Consider the following 20063-nt stretch of genomic DNA (forward strand, 5'->3'; position numbering starts at 1 on the left):
CTGGGCCACGGACCAGTACCTGCTGTCAGGTCAATGGTAGCATTAGATTAAAAATAAAGTGAAACTGAAGTCACTCAGTCATGTCCAACTCTTTGTGACCCCATGGACTGTAGCCTATCAGGCTCCTCCATCCATGGGATTTTCCAGGCAAGAGTGCTGGAGTGGATTGCCATTTCCTTCTCCAAGATTAAAAATAAAGTGCACCATAAATGTAATTCCCTTGAATTGTCCCCAAACCATCCCACCCCACCCCCGTCCATGGAAAAACTGTCTTCCACGAAACCAGTCCCTGGTGCCAAAAAGGTTGAGGACCACTGACGTGGAAGACTGAAATTCAGAGGCATTTCAGACCCCAGCCCACTTCAGCGGACACTGCCACAAGGATGGAGGAGCTGGCATAGCTTCTCTGCTCCTGGGAGCTCCTGGGGCGGTGGTGTGGACAGGTGGGGTGTTACTCATCGCTAGTTAGTGCTGACCACCTGCTGGGCATGCTGGAGGAGTTGCTAGAAGGAGAGGAGGAGGATCTGAAGAACAGGATTGCCTGGCGTTGGAGTGCAAATGGAACTGAAATTAGAGGAATGTTAATAACTAATTGATTGTGTACTAGCAGCTTAGGAAGACAGATAGCTGCTTTCCTCCTTTCACCTTCTACCTGCACTTGGTCAGCAGCCTGAAATAGGGTTTAGTGACTTGAATTGAATGTAATGGTCTCCCTGCACGGCCACTGCTAGCCCCTATGGCACCTTGACATGAATTAGAAGGAAAGCACAGCCCTAGGGTGGGGTACATGACTTGCTAGTGGATCGGGATAATCAGGGTCTAGGTTCAGCCCTTACGTGTTGCCCCCTCCACTGGCCCTGTGTTCAGTAATTAGCCTTACACCTGAACAAGGCAACCCCTTTCCATTTCCCGCTCATGGATAAAACTTGAGCAGAGTGAAAAGTCAGGGTGAAGACTGACTATGGCACCAAGTTTGCTAGCATCAGAAAAATCACTTCCCTAACTTAGGTTATATGTATACTGTAATAAGGGCTTCCCAGGTGGCTCAGTGGTAAAGAATCTGGCTGCCAAGCAGGAGACCTGGGTTCAATCCCTGGTTCGGGAAGATCCCCATCCCTGGGTTGAGAAGATCCCCTGGAGAAGGGAATGGCAACCCACTCCAGTATCCTTCCCAGGAAATCCCATGGACTGAGGAGCTTGGCGGGCTACAGTCACACAGAGTCACACAGAACTTAGCAACTACACCAGCACCACCACGTGCTGTAATAATAATATGATTGAGTTGGAAAGAAATCTGGGTAGCTAACAGTCCACAAGCAACCCCAAAGGTGTTGCCTTTTGAAGCAAAGGAGAAGAGGGCAGCAGAGGATGAAATGGTTGGATAGCATCACCGACTCAATGGACATGAATCTGAGCAAGCTCCAGGAGATAGTGAAGGACAGGGAAGCCTGGTGTGCTACAGTCCATGGGTCGCAGAGTCGGACACAACTTATCAACTCCACAACAACGTAAGATGAGTGCTCTCTACGTCGTCGTATTTAGTGTCCCTGAAAGTAGATATCCATTCTCATTATACATGCTAGGTTGCTTCAGTTGTGCCCGACCCTCTGAGACGCTGGGGCCTGTAGCCTGCCAGACTCCTCTGTCCATGGGGTTCTCCAGTCAGGAATACTGGAGTGGGTTGCCAAGCCCTCCTCGTAATACATGACAGTGAATAGATACGTAACTATGTAAGCACATGGACGAGTTTTATGTCACTGTTATTTTTTCTCCATCACAGAAGTGCTTGACATTTAATCCAGCCAAAAGAATATCAGCATACAGTGCCCTGTCTCACCCATACTTCCACGATCTGGAGAGGCGCAAGGAAAACCTGGATTCCCACCTGCCGCCCAGCCAGAACAGCTCGGAAATGAATACCGCTTAACCTGCCTTGAGCTGATCATCCGGAGAACCTCCTTGGTGGCTGAGGGGTCCCCCGAGGAAGCCTTGCAGAGCTGTTGAGGATCACTGGCTGGAGACCTTCTAGCTGCTGTCTTCCGGATGGGCTCTGCTTCTCCGAGGAAACCACCTCGTTTACTGTTTTGAAATCAATGCAAGAGTGATTGCAGCTTTATGTCCATTCGTTTGTTTGTTTGTCTGTTTGTTTCAAGAACCTGGAAAAATTCCAGAAGAGAAGCTGCTGACCCATTGTGCTGCCGTTTCATTTTTTTTCTGATCTTGAATGCTGCCAGTGTGAAGTGAGCAACCTGGGCACAGCTGAGTGAGATTGTACATGTGATCTCTCTGTAGCTGCTGGGGCCTGATCTGGTACTTCTGAGGGAGTGTGTGTGCATGCGCGCGCGTGTGTGATTCTTGATCTCTTAAAAAGTGTTACTTTCTGTAAACAAGAAGAAGAGTTAAATTTTAAAGACTCAAAAGTGACCGCTAAATAACAGGTGTCTGTTGACTAAAGGAGATCCACCAAAATGGGCTTCTCAAATTAGAAAATTGAGCCTGTGTCCTTAGCATTTCTTTTCTGGTCAAAAGCAGTCAATTCACTAGTAGTAAAGGGTTCACCATCTAGGTGAAGTTTTATACACACAACAAAAAGAAAAAATAATTCTAGTATCTTTTAAGAAACCTGTTTCTGAAAGCACATGTTCTATTTACTCTTCAAAAAGCTGCATTTACTCCTTGTCATTTTAACCTGTATAGTATGCTTGATTGTTTCTTTTAAAGAATACCCTTATAAGCTTGCTGTAGATTTAGGGAGTGTACCTCAGCAAGGTAAAATTGTCAAAAAAAAAAAGTAGAGAAAGCCTTTATTTCCTGGTTTGGAATTTATTTCTTTTTTTGGTTTTTGTTGTTACTTTGTTTTGGTTTTGATTTTAGGAATTTTCAGGAACTGTTTGCTTTTTGAGTTGGGAGGATAGTTCTCTGACTAGAGGCAGGAATGCCATGGAAGTTCTCCTCCACCTTTTACACTGTACTCCTGCAGTGCACTGCCTGATTTGCAAAGTGTACATCTTTATCTGTCCCTCAGCGTGTCTAATGTATTCCACTAGCCTTACACAGTTCATGACCGACCGCGCAGGCTGTTCTCATGCATCTCCTCCTTTCTTCTTCAATGAACCTTTCATCAGTAGTTTGATTCCGATGATGGCTTTTGGCTCCAATTCCACGATCCTAACAGAATCTCATGTGTTCTCCCCCTACTGCAATCTTCCTGGCGTTTACTGTTGTTACCTAGGCAGTGAGCAGGAGACTGGTTCTTCTCCACCACTGAGATGTAGATTGCTTTAAAGTGTTCCTTAGTGTTTTGCACTGTTATAGACTATATTGTCAGTGTAGTATCTGAGGGAACGTCCTGAACTATTTTTTAGGAATGTGTATTTACTCTGTAAAATTACCTATTCTCCATCCACCAGGCTGTGCTTGCTTCTAGTGCCCTACGCACATTCCCCGCTCCCTGCAGAGCCAGCCTGACCTGGGCATTGTGAACAGCTTTACCGTTCCTCTTGCCATTTTTCTCTGCAGTACTTTATATCCCATGCCATCTCTGCCGTCTGCATAGGTAGTGCTCAGTTGGCTCTAGTAACCAGAAGACACAGAGATGAAGTATCCTTTGGTAAGTTTTAGCTCCCTTGGCTTTCCAATTCATGTTTTGCGTGTATGCAACAGTTAGGCCATGTTTAGCATTAGGGTCTTCAAAGAATGGACGTTGCTTCTCTCAGAAGGAAATGTTCTATATGCTGTTCATGCATAATCAGGCCTTTCCGAGTTCTCCATTACTTAATATTGTATACAACTATCTTGAACAAGAGAAAAATTAGGAGACTTTTCTCTTTGAGAGATTTCTGGGTCGGGACCCATTCTTTTCTAATATATATGTATTGTTTAATATTGTTCTAATTCAATAACTTTAAAAGCAGGAAAATTTTTGCTAAAGCAAGCTACGAATGAGGAGATGGGCCATAAGAATGCTTTTTCCAGTCTTCCCTGTGACAGCATCAATTATGTTTTGTCATCACTGTAAATGCTTGAGATATAATGGACCCAGAACATTCGAGGCAAATGCACTTGTGGTCCCTCCAGATAAGTGGGGGAGACCACAGATAAATGAGTTCTGCCTTTCCTTTGGGGGTCAAAATAATAAAGACCAGGGGCCTGGAAATTGAATTTTAAAACACTGCACTGATCCATCAGGAGTTTTTCAGTGAGTATCCATGGTTAGAGTGAACATAACTTGGGTTTTGGCTTTTGCAAAAATTTTTCATAAATTCACTCAAGAAAAATGCAGCTGTTCTAAACTGGAATTTTTCAGCATTCTTTAGCATTTTAAACACGTAGAAAGTTCAATTTTTATTTCCAACATATGCTCCTGATTCATTTATTGGTGGCGTTTATCAAGAAAACTTCAAGCACGAACATTTAGATACTTGCCAAATTACCCTGTGAGAGGCAGAGTGAGAGGGCTTTTCGTCCTCTGTGAACTCGTTAAAGAGTCTGTCCCCAGCTCCTCCATCCTGGTGGCTGTTGCACTTGAGTGATTACTTTTTTGTTTTCTGTCTCTCACATCCGGCTCACCACTTCTGAGACACAGATCCCACACATGCACCTTTGCCATTAGGGCACTTTGAATCATAGAGCAGAACACAAGCTTACTGAATGCGGCTTATTCTTCTGTGACATATGGTTTCAGACGTCTTTGCCAAAAGCTAGGCAGTGATTAGCTGAAAAGGTCATATTGCTCCAGGGTTACACTGAAGCCGCTTATAGCACTAAGAAACAGGATGACAGACTTGAAATCACATTTGAATTTCTTACTAGGATTGGGACAAGAATATTTGCCCGATCGTTTCTGTGTATTTCGATCTAGCGGCCCACGCATGGGAAACTGCTGTGCCAGGGTGGACTTGTAACAACCTACATGTAAAGAGTCCATTTAAGCATCATAAGCTCTCACCTGGCAAAGGTAATAAGGCTGTACCCTTATAATCTTAAAAGCACAATCCCCAAGAGCTTGTCAGAACCCAGTGCACTGGAGCCTCCCACTTGGCCTCCCCCTTTGAAGTGGATGGGAACTCAAGGAGCGGAGAACCTGTTTTGGAAGGAAGCTCCAGGCCATTTTAGCCCCCTGTGTTCTCATGCTTTTCTTTCAGGAAACACACATTTTGAATGACTGACTTTTCACTTAGCCTCAGGTGACTTATACTAAAAATAGTTCAAAATATTCACCTGATTCTCAGCCTCTTCATTTTGAGTAAAAATGAAAATTTCAGAATGCATGGGATGTTACTATCTTAAATAAAGCACAGATCTTTTAATGGAGAAATTTATGATATGACTCTAGAATGTGATACTATCCATCCTGGTGAGAAAAAAACTTAAATATGACCAAACTTTTGAGTCTTAAATAGTGGATTTAAATTGAGTTTTTAACTAACTATGGCTACTTCTCTTAAACAGGGGTACCTATAAAAGTCAGTAATGACAATTCTTATTCCTTAATAGAAATTAAATCATGTATGCTTCCTAATATCATAAACATACCAAAATTCTTCTCTAAAGAATTGCTTCTCTTTTTAAGTGACTTTACTATAATTTTTATGATAAGCACATGAGAGTGTCTCATTTTCCAAAAACAGGCCAATGTTGCATAGGTAGGTGTAGGAAAGAATAATGTTGAAAGTTAATAAGCCACTGTAGTTACTTAATTGTGTTAGTGCAATTTCTTGGAACGGAAATAATTGAATATTATATATTCCAGATATGATAGAATTCAAAAGAATGCTTAAAGACATAAAATAGTGTGTTTATAAAAATAAAGATGCGATTATTTCTAAATTTTTTAAAAACCAGAAGATACTAGGCAGTGGCTAGAGGAAATTCTGGAGAAAATGAAGGTATTCAAAGAAGGATAGTTTCAAAGTTATGTGTATTTTATTTAAAGTCACCTGGCGGCTATGAACGTGATATGGTCAAAAACAAATATTATGGAAAAGCCATTCCAAACAGTTATCATTTCAAAGGTTGAGCTAAGCAAGCTAAACCACCCCTATTCCTTCCACATTTCATGGGAAGAAGCAGCCACGTGAAGCTACTCTTGTGCAAGCCTGAAAATGTTCGTTGTTAAAAACAATAAATTTTGTAAAGGTACGTGTTTCCTATGCCACCAAGATTTTTGAAAACTTGTGAAACCTAAACCGTTTATCATGTGCGTTCAGTACATACAGACACATGATGAGGAAGATAATTACATGTTCCTTCCCTACAGTGGAAAAACTTCAGGCTCCCATAAACCTGCCAAGCAAGTCCCCAGATAACTGGCAGTGGTGTCTCCCTCAAAGGCATAAGCAGATAGTATTTCCACTTTTTTCTCAATGTAATTTTCAACCTGGTTTTATTACACACCTATATCTCAAGCATTTCTAGTTTGTCCTTTTTCAGAAAATAAACCAAAAATATTCCTTTGGCCTTATCCATCTTTTGACCTTTGTTAACAACAAAAAATGGAGAAAGAGGAGGGGTCTGATTTTTCAAGTGTTTTCCTCAGTTGTTTTTGTTTTTTAAATGAAGTGCAAGCCAGCTTTTTAAATGTGTTCTATTTCTTAGCATTCCCTGAGAGTTAATTGAGATAAAAGGATGGACATCCATCAATATATTTTATGTTTTCTTAATAACTGGTGCTCTGGCCTTTGAGAATATAACAAGACTCTACTGAAAATAAACACAGTTTTGTTTCCAACTATCTAGTTAAATACTAGCACAGCAATTTGAAGTCAAAATGTTAGGAAAGGGAAGTGATTTTTCTTTCACATGTCTGTTTTTAAATTCACATTGTCCTAAGGGATGGCCTTTCTTGTTTTATTCTAGTATATTCCACAAGGTGGCACTTTGAAGGGGGGTATGGAATCTGAGTGACGCCTCTAACTTTATTTTTCTGCATATGTTTAACTTTTGCCTAGCACTTGTTTTTCAGGATGATTCATAGTCCTCACAATGTTCTATAACTTAGATATTTTAACTGTCAGCTAAGTTCTGAACAGTTGTCTGCAAGTACATTGTTCTTGAGGATGCATAAGACACCCATTTTGATTATTTAAGTGTATGATGAAAGCCTAGTTGTTCATTTGTTCATGAAACATTTTTTGAGGTAACTCATTACCTCACATTTCCACGTCCAGAAATTAGAAAGTTGGACAGGCTTATTACTCAACAGGCAACACTCATCTGTGAATAGGATAGTGTTGTTAGGAGTGTAAGACTCCTCCAGAGGCGTCAGGCACAATATGTATATCCCATGTCAGCTGCTTTCCCATTGCCCTGGTGGCCATTACACCATCCAATTTAAAAACCCTAACTAAAAAAATCAGATGAAGACACTGTTTAAGTGACACATCAGCTACTAAATAGACCAAATTATTTTTTCAAAGATCTGCTATGCTGAAACAGAGCCCTAAAATACTAAAAGACCTGCAAATTTGTATAGTCACAAGTGTAAATTCACAAGATATTCTAATTTTTAAACATTTTCTTTAAGCCTAAGAGCTAATAACTTAGGAGTATATCTACATTAAGTGATGTCTCCGTTTGTGAAGTGCCTTGGCAACTTCATGTTATAAAAATATATGTTTTCATAGACTTTTGTTTTAACTCACAGATCTGCTCAGACACCATTATCCACCTGATGATTTTAGTCAATTTGAGAAGTCATTTTCTTCTGTAGTGTCACTGAAATTTAGAAGGAAGGAAATTACATTATTTTTCCAGCCTTCCCTTAGCAGAACCCAGCGGAAGGCCGTTAGTTCCTTCTGAGTGGCAGAAACTCCATAGTCCCTGCTTCACTTTTCTCCGGAGCAGCCAGCTGGCTAGTCTCAGTAATTTATACTGAATCAAAATACCACACTCATTAGGTGCTGTCAAATCTTCGGCCTGTCCATCTTCTTAAAATCCCATTGAAGAAGATTCCAGTTTAAGTCCCTCAGTGGAAGGCCGAATTCAAACCTCCAGTCTGTTATCATTTGGGCCAGTCCGAACCCTATTTACTTCTGTTCAAAACCTCCCTCCCACCGAAAAAGCCTTCCCGTGCGCTGCACCGTCGCCCCGCCCCTTTGGCCGTAGAGTGTCAGTGGGCGGGGCTGACCGAGACCCGCCCACCGCTCACCTATTCGTACCTGATGTTGATGTACAGACCCGGCAGGATACTGTCCGAGGTCCGTGTGCCCTGCTGCTGTCTCAGAGGCATCTGTTCTGCAGTCTTAGGAAGTAAAATGTCCCTAGAGGCAAACGATGTCTTCTGTGCATAAATAAGTACAACACAATTCTCCGAAAGTTCGGGTATAAAGAGATGCTACTCTATCAAGCTATCTACCAGGCATCTCTCAAGCTCTAAGCTCTGCTTTTTTTTTTTTTTTTTCCTTCCTAAAAGAAGATGTATAATTACAGGAAAGATTTTTTTATTTTTTTATTTTCTATCATTCTACATATATGATGGCAAAAGATAAGCCTGGAAAAGTTTTGTTTGGAAAACTTATTTTCTGCTTCATCCTCGGTTGGCAAAAGCTCCTAACTCTTTAGTTTCAAACTTTTTCTTTCTCCTTTTTCTTTGTCAGGTAAATAAAGGTATGTGAGCAAATTATGTTATGTAGGAAGGAGACTCTTCTGTTTGGAGGAACCTTTGATGTGAATTGTTTTGTCAAACAACCCCTTCCCTATTTAAGGAGTTTGGGTTGTCAAATGTAGTTTTTCTTAAAGGGGACACATAACTGCATAATGCTGTAAAGAACTATGATTGTAGCACTAATCAGCAAGCGTAAAGCCACAAGTTATATCATTTCTAACTCTGTGGTTTCTAGCCAAACCCATTGAAGTGCTTAGGTTACAGTCCTGAAGAGACCCTTCATACCCTTACTTGAAAGTTTCTAATCTTAAGTTTTATTAAATGCAATAATATGTATTAACTAGCAATATTTGTGTGATCACCAGCAACTCTGAATTTGACCTTGAAGTCTCTGGATAAGGAAAATAGATCCCAGCAGTAATACATACCTTGAACCCTCTGCCCCCACCAAGTATATTGTATATCTTGCCATTTTGGTCCTGTGTTTGCAAGAAATGTATACGGGAATATTTTAATTCCTTAACTTACTTTGTATTCATTTTATTTTTCTATGACCAGTGATAAGTCTGTTAGTTAGCACATGGAATGAATAGCATCAGCTACTCCTAGGATCAGCACTTAACACGGTGGGAAATTTTTATTCCAAGTTGTTCTACATTTGCATAAATTATTTCTATTATTGTTCATGTATATTATTTATTTCAGTCACACTAGGCCTGTGAAAGTGCAACAGAAGGCAGACTGCATTAGGATTTGCATTTAATGCTCATTATCATGGTCTTGATGGAACTAAGAAAATTAAAATTAAGACTAAGCCCCCAAGTAAGCTGCATGCATTTTAACATGATTAGTAGAATTTAAGTCTATAGAGATAGTATTTTTTGTGTCTAGGTGTTTTATAAGTGTGTAAAGGAATTAAAGCAAAGGACTTTGTAGTTGTTCTCTTGTCAAGTATGCATATATTATGGTGTGAAATACAGCAAAAATTAAAACTGCAGATAGCAAAGCATCAAATAAGGCCTTCAGTTAGAAACTGTGCCAAGTGGTCATCATAATAGATGGCAGGTAGAGACAGATGCCTGGTTGGCGCTTCCACTTAGCTGGCAGAGAGAAGAAGCACCTCCCCCCCCCCCAACTAGATCTGTGCCCTCGTAGGTGTTGGGTACAGTAGGGGGAACAGGTAGCCCTGTTGAAAGGAGACCAGTGTGTGAGTTTTCTGTAGAAGCAGAACTGCCAACCTGTGCCATGAGGCTTCCAGAACGTGCCAGATGGGAGAAGTCCAAGGTTGTGTGCTTCAAGCAAGGTGGTTTTGTAGAGAAGCACTGCAGTCTGGTCACTGAAGCAAAGAAGGGCTGCGGGTACATTGTCAACAATGGGATCTTAACCACCAACAGTCTCTAACACATCAAAAGCGTGTTGCATGTCTGCTATTTTAAGTTTTGACCTGAGGGTTACAAGGCAAGTGTTTTGTATAGAAGAGCAGTATGTGTTAAGAAAAGCACAATGTCGGTTCCCATAGAGTGCAGAGTAGGACTAGAGGATTTTATAGGCTTATCATTTCTGAGATGTGTTAAAAAAAAAAAAAAAAGCACGTTTTCACCTTAAAATGTATTGGTGTTTCTGCACTCCTATAGGGCCTAGTTAAAAGTTTCTTTTAGATTTCAGCAAGGCTGTTGCAGCCAGGGAGTTATTGTTTGCTTTTTTTTTTTTTTTTTTTTACTTATTTTTAAAATAGAAGATGTTTTTAAAGTAGAAGAAAATCTTAATTAGGGCTTCTGACTTGTTGGTTTCTGTGTTTGAAATCACGGTTCTGGAGATGTGGGGATTGCACATGCGCATGTCAGATACTAACTGAGGCTGTGTGCGCCAGCCCAGGAGAACAGAGGCTCCACCAGCTTTTGTATCCTTTCCTCGCTCCCTGGGAAGTGCTCCCTGCCCCCTTCCTGACCTATCCATCTGCTGCCCCTCATCCTCCTCTGCTGTACTTTGGGGTCAGGGACGTGACGAGAGATGTTTTAAGCATCCTAGGTATGCCTGTTCAGGCTTGGCCACCATCCCTATGGCCATAGTTCTCAAGAGAAAGTTCCCGGTGCTGAACACAGAGAACAGTCAGGACACCAATCACAAATGCCTTCTAGCCTCTTCGTATGGATCTTGATTTTTAAACCCAGTCATTCTACAGAGCATTCCGTTTCTGCTGTGGTGCAAATAGAAAAACTAACCCAAGAATATAAAGCACATTCCAGGCTGCTGTTTTCTGTCCATCTACAGGCTGTCCTTTCACTGTATTTCTTCATACTTGAAACTCATTCTGCTATTTTAGTATCAGGTACAGACGTATAAGGGTGCATGTTCCTTAAAGGTGCAAAACAACTCTCATTCCGTTTGCTCATGTTGCTACAGAATGCTCTGTTTCGGTGCTTTGGGTTCAGCAGGTCAGAGAAGCAGTGCAGAAACTCACTGCTGGGGACACAGTTTTACACGAATGTTGGCAGGTGGCTTTGTGGTAGATATGACTTCCACTCTTCTCTCTATCCACAAGATGGAGAGTTCCCACACTGGTCAGGCAGGCTCACCGGGGTGGCCTTCCTCACAGGGTCCACAAGCCCTGTGCTCTCCCCAGGTGTGGGTGCAGCGCACCTCTCCAAAAGCAGGGGCCTGCCTACATACCCAGGTCACTTAGTCCTCAAAGAGAAATGACCTCGGGTGTAGACAGGAGAATGGAAAGAGCCGTCTCACTCTATAGGCCAACCTCGTAGAAAGCCCTCCTGAGGCAAAAAAAAAAAAAAAAAACAGAAAAGAAAGAAAAGGAAAAAAAAGAGAAAGCCAATCTGTAAAATTACCCTCCTCCTAGTGCCCTGAGCTGAGTGATTTTGCTTCCTTCCTTTTAGCTAGATGAAAATATAGGGCAGTTTAACTAGACTCTTCCTTCCGGAAGAGGAAAATAGAAAAGTAGGTATTTGTGTCATGTGAGATATGGAATCCAAGGACCACCAAAACTTACATTAAATACCCCCGTTGCTAGCAATCTGTTCCAAATGAGCTCAAGTAAGTGGTGCATGATGACCCGGGTTGCTGAGGGCAAAGGTAGGTCTCTTAGCTCTTACTCTTAAGACTTGTTTGGAGAGGAACTACCAGTGGTGACTGAAGCGATGGAATGTGTCGGAAAATTCAGAGGGTTACAGATCAAGAATCCTTTGGAAACTGGATGTCTTACTGGGTGCTAGAATGCAAATTTAGGTATTTATTGTCAGGTAATGGAATTCATTGTTTTTTAAGAATTGGTGTTGAAATGTCATTGTCCAGTTCATTGTTTTCACTTATGCACAAGCTGAATTGAGGCAAAAAGAGACAATAGTTTGTATATTTGTCATATCTTTTGTATTTCTTACAATAAAACTCTTGGTAGCAAATAAAAATAATAAAAACAGCAATTTTGACCTGCTTTCTGGGAGATGAATTATTATTCTAGTTATTTTTCTTTTTGCTTAAATGTAAATGTAATCCTTGTGAGTAAGGTAACATAATTGGAAGTTTTAGCCGAATATGTTTCAAATTTTTAAGAGGCTCCTTTTTAGGCTTCAAATGTGAAAAAAGTAGCTACTCATTGAACTTAAAATTTCCATAACACATACTTAGTAAGCTCTTACTAGTCGACTGTGGTAATCACTGAAGACCCAAAAATAAGTAAAGCATGAGCAGTCCTTTCTGAAACTTCCAGACTGAGACTATGAAAAAGGTTTGTGTAACCAACTGCTGATAACCTGGGGAGGAACAAATATTTCACATTGGAAATGTTGCTTGCACCTGCGTGCGTGTGCGCTCAGACCTGTCCAGCTCTGCAACCCCATGGACTGTAGCCCGCCAGGCTCCTCTGTCCATGGAATTTTCCAGGCAAAAACACTGAAGTGGGTTGCCATTTCCTCCTGCAGAGAATCTTCCCAGACCAGGAATCAAACCTACATTTCCTGCATTGGCAGGCAGATTCTTTACCACCAAGTCACCTGGGAAGCAGAAATGGTGCCTGAGTGAACTGACAATAAAAGTTAATGCTGGTCAGTCACGCAAGGAGAAATATTTTGTGTCTGCAGTGGCCTGCAGTTATGAAATAGCAGATGGGAAAAGGCAGGAGATTGGTGAGGCTGCACCTGGAGCGGTGGCTTTTAAGCTTTTGGATCATAACCTATGGAAAGAAATATAATGGAAGAGTATGGCTGGTGTGCACTCACACACGTATACACACACAGACATGCACTGGAAACATTCCACAAAATGATACTGTGTGTCCCACACAGGTTTTCTTATGATCCTCCACAATAAGAAAAAAATACTGGTGGAAAGCCACTAAATTCACTTCATACAACTCCACCGATAGGCCATGACTCAATGATTTAAAACTGTAAGGGAGAGGGGAGTGAGGTCCAGAAGAGCTTAATATGCCATGTAAAGGAGTTTGGAACCGCTGAAGGATTTTAAAGAGGGAGACAATTTCTGCTAATGTGTGCCCATTTTTGTTTGACTTCCATACTAGATCAGAGCGATAGATGTAGCAGCTCCTGAGATGCTACGGGCAAAGCAAAAGTGGGACTATAGTCGCTGTCCGGTACTTATATTCCCGTCTTTGTGTCCAATATCAGGTATTTTAACATTAGTCCTCCAGAATTCCTTGGGAGCTCTCATTAAGACTTCTAACTTTTTAACAGGCCCTAAATTGCATCTACATTTTTAGGATCTACACAGAATATTCAGAGGGGATGATACAGAGAGTTAGGAATTTGATCTTTATTAAGAAATGGAAGGTTTGCTGTTTACTAAGAGATCAGTCATAATTACCTGTTTCCACAAACCACAGGCATCCACAACCAGGTTTAGCTGGGCCATTTTTTTCAAAGTGGTTTACAAAAGACTTTAAGCTAGTTAGTTATCTCTGTGTCTGTTTAGCTACTTAGAACCTCAGTCCATTAAAAGCGCAATAGGCCCCTGCCACTGGACTGTGAGCCCAGTTTACAACTCCCAGTTCTTTAGGGACAGTGATGGGCCCCAGGAAGTCGTATTTGTAACAGCCCTAGCAAACTAATATGTTAATTCAATGAAGAAAGGATAATCTTTCCACCAAATGGTTCCGGAGAAACTGGTTATCCATATGGGTAAAAGAAAATGAAGCTTGACCCTTACTTTACACCATGAAAAACAATTCAGAATGGATCACGGACCTAACATGGAGCTGAAACGATAAAACTTGCTGAAGAAAAGAAAAAGATCCTTGTGACAGGGTTAATATCTGTAAAGTTCCTGGGATATGAAAAAAGACTATCGTTAAGCCATGAAAACAAACTTTGTCTTGCTCAGACAGACAGAGAAGCCTGTCCTTGCTAAGAGGATCCCGAGCTTAAGTCAGGGGTAAGGGAGGAGGAGGAGGAGAAATGAAATCTTGGAGACCCAATTTACAGCAAGAAGTAAAGTGGTGTTACTAAGGAGAATGAGCTTTCAGTATGGAACAGAACCCCCAGTGGCTACATTTGAGAGTCTGGGAAAGTTCTGAGAGAACGGGAGCTGTCATCGTTTGTTGTATGATACAGTACAAGAAAGGGAAGGAGGGGGAGACAAACTGGGAAGATGGTTTTAAGGAGTTTTCTTATATCTGAATATAAGCCCATTTTGACGTTTTCCAAGAGTCTACAAAAGATCCAAGTTGATTTTCAATGTCTAATGATGTTGTGCTGAGATGGATCCAGGTTTATCCAGATCTATTAATTCTACATGAATGTAATGGCACCTTCTCTGAAGCCCCGGAACACCTCCCTTGAAGTTTTAGTGTTTTACTGACATTATTACGGCATGCCATGTAGTAAAGTTGACCCTGCGTTTATCTGTCTCCCTAACTAGCTTATAAACAGGCCCTTTGAAGGGAGCACTTGTGTCTTAATCTCATCTTTGCGTCTTGCTCGTATCCAGCTTCCAGTCACTCCAAGAATTACACCAAGCAGGTGTTCAAAGGGCTTTCCTGGTGGCTCAAACGGTAAAAAAAAAAAAAAAAAAAAAAATCCTCCTTCAGTGCGGGAGACCTGGGTTCGATTCTTGGGTCGGCAAGATCCCCTGGAGGAGGGCATGGCAGCCCACTCCAGTATTCTTGCCTGGAGAATCCCATGGACGGAGGAGCCTGGCAGGCTGCAGTCTATGGGGTCACAAAGAGTAGGACACAACTGAGCGACTAAGCACAAGCACGGGGGTTAAAAAATTAGTGTGAAATGGATACATGAGCGATAGATGAACGGGATTGAACTTAAAAAGCAATGTCTTTAGCAATATCTATGAGAACACTGACTTCTCCGCCACCACTTGATGGATTCTGAGGGACTACCTCCGTCCTAGCCCTCACTTTATCTATACCCAGCATCCGCACTATGCCAAGCACACAGGCATAGTGGAATAATAGTGGAACACAACAGGCCTTGGAATAATCATTGTATCCTCTGGAATGAGGATTTCAGTACATCAGGAATGGCAGAAAGAAAAACAATCCAAGGCCAAACAGAAAGCAGCTGCCTGGGCCATGCTGCTGAACTGCTGCTGCTGCTAAGTCGCTTCAGTCGTGTCCGACTCTGCGCGACCCCATAGACGGCAGCAAACAGGCTTCCCCATCCCTGGGATTCTCCAGGCAAGAACACTAGAGCGAGTTGCCACTTCCTTCTCCCATGCTGCTGTACTGGGTGAGTGGCAAAGGACAGGAATCCACATGCGACCCCTGGGAACCTCAAGTGACCGCGGGCGCCTTCCTCTCCTCCGAGGCGACAGGTGGCGCTGTGGGCTACCGCGGCCGCTGGGTCCGCGAGGCGCCGCTCTCTCAATGGGGTGGGGACTTGGCCGAGGGACCTGCTTCGGGGCCTTTTCGTTAGCCGCGCTGGCCTGGTCTCTCCGCTGAGGGCTCGCTGAGCTCTCAGTCCGGCACCATGGGGAAGCGGGACAATAGAGTGGTGAGTACTGGGCGGGGAAAACAGTGGGGCGACGCGGGGCGCGGCGGCGGGAGAGCGGGACCGCTCGCCCTTCGCGGCTGGGCCTGCGAGTCAGCAGCGGCGCTCGGACCTTGAGACTGGAGACCCGGCTCCCCCCACAGCGGGGCCGGCCCCGGACGCGCTTGCGCCGCGCACGCAGTTGGCGCCTGTTGGCCCCCCACTCCTTTCCCTCTTCTCTCTCGCCCCCCTTTTCTTTACATCCGGTCAGCCCTGCCGCACCCTCTGGCAGTGCTCTGTGGCATCCTTCTCCCCCGCATTCGGGCCAGCAGTGCCCACTGTGTAGAGCCGCCAAGGGTCCTCTGACCCCTCCTGTAAATAAGTGCGAAGTCTGAGGCCCGGAAAGGCGCCGGAACTCGCCCCCGCCACCCTGACCGGTATCGCCCGCCCCATCTCCGCCGCTCTCGCGCATTCGGGTGGGACGGAGGCGCGGAGGTCTGGGACGCTGTCCCTACACCCGGGGGCCTGCAGGGCGCCCGGTTCTAGAGGCAAGCGTACTCCCTGGTTTAAGAACCAGGATCAATTTGATCCGGCCCCAGAGCCCACCACTACGCATGTGTGTGTGAGTCGCTGTGTCGTGTCCGACTCTTTTGTGACCCCATGGACTACAGCCCGCCAGGCTCCTCTGTCCATGGGATTTTCCAGGCAAGAATACTGGAGTGGGTTGCCATTCCCTCCTCCAGGGGATCTTCCCAACACAGGGATCAAACCCGGGTCTCCTGCATTGCAGGAGGATGCTTTACCGTTTTAGCTACCTGGGAAGCCCACCTGGCACTTTTAGTAGGCCCCGAGAAGGAATAAATGGCTTGATTGTTGACTCTGGACTCAGACCCAGGCTGAAATGTCAGTTTTGGGCTCTCTGGAGTTGGATGACCTAGGATACGTCGCTGTTCTCATCTGTAAAGTGGGATCAGTGCAGCCCGTAACTTGGCAGAATAGTTGAGACCGCACAAGGCAAGGTGGGCGGGCGAATGTTTGGTCTGCAAGTTGTTACTCTGTAACTGAGATGAAAGAGATACAGAAGTAGCTAATAACAAAGTAAGAAATGGCTGATGAGAATTCGAGGTTCTGAGGTTCTCCATTTTCACAGGCAGACGTGGGAGGAATTCTAGGTGTCCACTAGCTTGGTTTGGAAAGCCCAGGTTGTGAATCAGATTGCATGGGCCATAAACATAAGGAATTTGCGATAAGCTTAGGTTACACTTTGCTAGGCTTGGCCATGATAGAGTTTTAAACGAATGTGCAGCGCAAAAAAAAAAAATGCTGTTGAAGTTAACGTACTAAATTTAATGAACTAGCTTTTTAAAAATTAAGCGATTAATTTCCTTTGCTGTTTGGGGGAGGGAGAGGTGCTCAAAGAGCTTTACTTCTCTGAAATACTTAATATGTTCAAAACTCTTATCTTAGTTTTATATAGTCTTCATAATCAAAGATGTCTAGGAACCACCGTGGTGAAGTTTGATTACAAGGTTGAGGAATGTTCTTTTTTTCTTTTTTTTTGTATTCAATTTTAATTAAAAAAAAATTATACATGTGTTCCCCATCCTGAACCCTCCTCCCTCCTCCCTCCCCATACCATCCCTCTGGGTCGTCCCAGTGCACCAGCCCCAAGCATCCAGCATCGTGCATTGAACCTGGACTGGCATCTCGTTTCATACATGACATTTCACATGTTTCAATGCCATTCTCCCAAATCTTCCCACCCTCTCCCTCTCCCACAGAGTCCATAAGCCTGTTCTATACATCAGTGTCTCTTTTGCTGTCTCGTATACAGGGTTATCGTTACCATCTTTCTAAATTCCATATATATGCGTTAGTATACTGTATTGGTGTTTGTCCTTCTGGCTTACTTCACTCTGTATAATAGGCTCCAGATTCATCCACCTCATTAGAACTGATTCAAATGTATTCTTTTTAATGGCTGAGTAATACTCCATTGTGTATATGTACCACAGCTTTCTTATCCATTCATCTGCTGATGGACATCTAGGTTGTTTCCATGTCCTGGCTATTATAAACAGTGCTGCGATGAACATTGGGGTACACGTGTCTCTTTCCCTTCTGGTTTCCTCAGTGTGTATACCCAGCAGTGGGATTGCTGGATCATAAAGCAGTTCTATTTCCAGTTTTTTAAGGAATCTCCACACTGTTCTCCATAGTGGCTGTACTAGTTTGCATTCCCACCAACAGTGTAAGAGGGTTCCCTTTTCTCCACACCCTCTCCAGCATTTATTATTTGTAGACTTTTGGATCGCAGCCATTCTGACTGGCGGGAAATGGTATCTCATAGTGGTTTTGATTTGCATTTCTCTGATAATGAGTGATGTTGAGCATCTTTTCATGTGTTTGTTAGCCATCTGTATGTCTTCTTTGGAGAAATGTCTATTTAGATCTTTGGCCCATTTTTTGATTGGGTCATTTATTTTTCTAGAGTTGAGCTGTAGGAGTTGCTTGTATATTTTTGAGATTAGTTGTTTGTCGGTTGCTTCATTTGCTATTATTTTCTCCCATTCTGAAGGCTGCCTTTTCACCTTGCTAATAGTTTCCTTTGATGTGCAGAAGCTTTTAAGGTTAATTAGGTCTCATTTGTTTATTTTTGCTTTTATTTCCAATATTCTGGGAGGTGGGTCATAGAGGATCCTGCTGTGATGTATGTCAGAGAGTGTTTTGCCTATGTTCTCCTCTAGGAGTTTTATAGTTTCTGGTCTTACGTTGAGATCTTTAATCCATTTTGAGTTTATTTTTGTATATGGTATTAGAAAGTGTTCTAATTTCATTCTTTTACAAGTGGTTGACCAGATTTCCCAGCACCACTTGTTAAAGAGATTGTCTTTAATCCATTGTATATTCTTGCCTCCTTTGTCAAAGATAAGGTGTCCATATGTGCGTGGATTTATCTCTGGGCTTTCTATTTTGTTCCATTGATCTATATTTCTGTCTTTGTACCAGTACCATACTGTCTTGATAACTGTGGCTTTGTAGTAGAGCCTGAAGTCAGGTAGGTTGATTCCTCCAGTTCCATTTTTCTTTCTCAAGATCGCTTTGGCTATTCGAGGTTTTTTTTATGTTCTTTTTTTCATGCCTTCCTTTCTGTAGGTCAGACCTTATGGTATTGATTCTCGTAGAGTTGAAATGGTGTTCTCATGGAGAACACCTTAGGCTTAAGGTATTGAGTGTTTTGGCTGTTTAATGACCTTAGGCCTTAAATGTTTAGAAATCACTGGACCTTGGGTACAGTTTTCATGCAAAAGCCTAAGATGTTTTGTTTTACTGGCAGAAGGTGTTAGACATTCTTTTAAAGCATTTGAAAAACTTTTCAAGTTAGTTTCATTTACTAGAGCATTTTTGACAACTCTGGGCTCTGCTGATTCCTTGGTATGTGTCTCGGCATAGGTAGTTCTGGTAACATTTTGTATGCGCTTGAAAGGTTATAGAAAGGGAAACAGGACATTAAGAGATAGAAGACACAGGTTACACAATTCAGCCTCCTCGCTGCAGTGGAGGAGGTGGAACTATTAAAGTGTTAATCTCTCAGTCGTGTCCGACTTCTTTGCAACCCCATGGACTGTAGCCTGCCAGGCTCCTTTGTCCATGGAATTCTCCAGGCAGGAATACTGGAGTGGGTAGCCATTCCCTTCTCCAGGGGATCTTCCAACCCAGGGATCGAACCCAGGTCTCCAGCATTGCAGGCAGATTCTTTACCCTCTGAGCCACCAGGGAAACCCCCGAACTATTAAAACTGGGACTCCCCCCAAAAAGCACCATGGGTCATCTGGCAACTCAGTTCAGTACATCATAACTTTTGACTTTAAATAAAATAAACATTTGCATCTGAAAATAATGGCATTTTTTTCTTTTTACATTGATGATAAAAGTCATGGTTTTAGAGATGACAGAACTGCTTTCTAAAAAGCCGTAATTTTCCGGTTGAAGTTTTTTTAAAAATAGGCTTTACTTTTTGGAGCTCTTTTGGTCTCAAGGCAATATTGGGCAGAAAGTACAGAGAGTTCCTATACGCTCCCTGCCCATAGACATGCTCTGCCTCCCCTATCTTCAACTCCCACGCCTGAGCAGTATGTTTGTTATGGGCAATGAGCATACATTGGCGCATCATTTTCATCTGAGGTCCTTAATTTAGGTTCAGTCCCCGGGTTGAAAGATTAGAGTTCCCTCTTGATATTGTACACTCTTTTTTATTTATTTATTTATTTAGATATTGTACATTCTTAAGCAACTTTTTTTTCCCACTGAATATTTTAACCCTTGAGATTTGTAAAGCATGAGAGTGTTAGTCTCTCAGTCGTATCCGACTCTTGGCAACCCCATGTGGCCGGCCAGGCTCCTTTGTCCGTGGAATTCTCCAGACAACAACACTGGAGTGGGCAGCCATTCCCTTCTCCAGAGGATCTTCCTGACCCAAGGATCGAACCTGGTCTCCCACATTGCAG

At 42.8% G+C, this 20063-nt stretch overlaps 2 protein-coding genes across 5 annotated transcripts in view; both read left to right on the forward strand.

Annotated features, from left to right (window-relative positions):
- Positions 1 to 12050, forward strand: part of CDK6 (cyclin dependent kinase 6) — a 260499-nt gene extending 248449 nt beyond the window's left edge. The window contains exon 8 of the mRNA XM_027540181.1: positions 1781 to 12050. Within this exon, the coding sequence (XP_027395982.1) occupies positions 1781 to 1927 (147 nt within the window). The 3' untranslated portion in view covers positions 1928 to 12050. The remainder of the gene's footprint in view (positions 1 to 1780) is intronic.
- A 3390-nt stretch (positions 12051 to 15440) lies between these two features.
- FAM133B (family with sequence similarity 133 member B) overlaps positions 15441 to 20063 on the forward strand; it is a 29992-nt gene continuing 25369 nt past the window's right edge. For 3 of the 4 annotated variants that reach the window (XM_027540182.1, XM_027540183.1, XM_027540185.1), the window contains exon 1: positions 15443 to 15579. In XM_027540182.1, coding sequence (XP_027395983.1) covers positions 15556 to 15579 — 24 coding nt within the window. In that variant the 5' untranslated portion in view covers positions 15443 to 15555. Of the gene's footprint in view, positions 15580 to 20063 lie in introns of all 4 variants that reach the window. The other variant, XM_027540184.1, reaches the window with a different exon arrangement.

This window comes from Bos indicus x Bos taurus, chromosome 4 (assembly GCF_003369695.1).
Source record: "Bos indicus x Bos taurus breed Angus x Brahman F1 hybrid chromosome 4, Bos_hybrid_MaternalHap_v2.0, whole genome shotgun sequence".
NCBI classification, from domain to species: domain Eukaryota; kingdom Metazoa; phylum Chordata; class Mammalia; order Artiodactyla; family Bovidae; genus Bos; species Bos indicus x Bos taurus.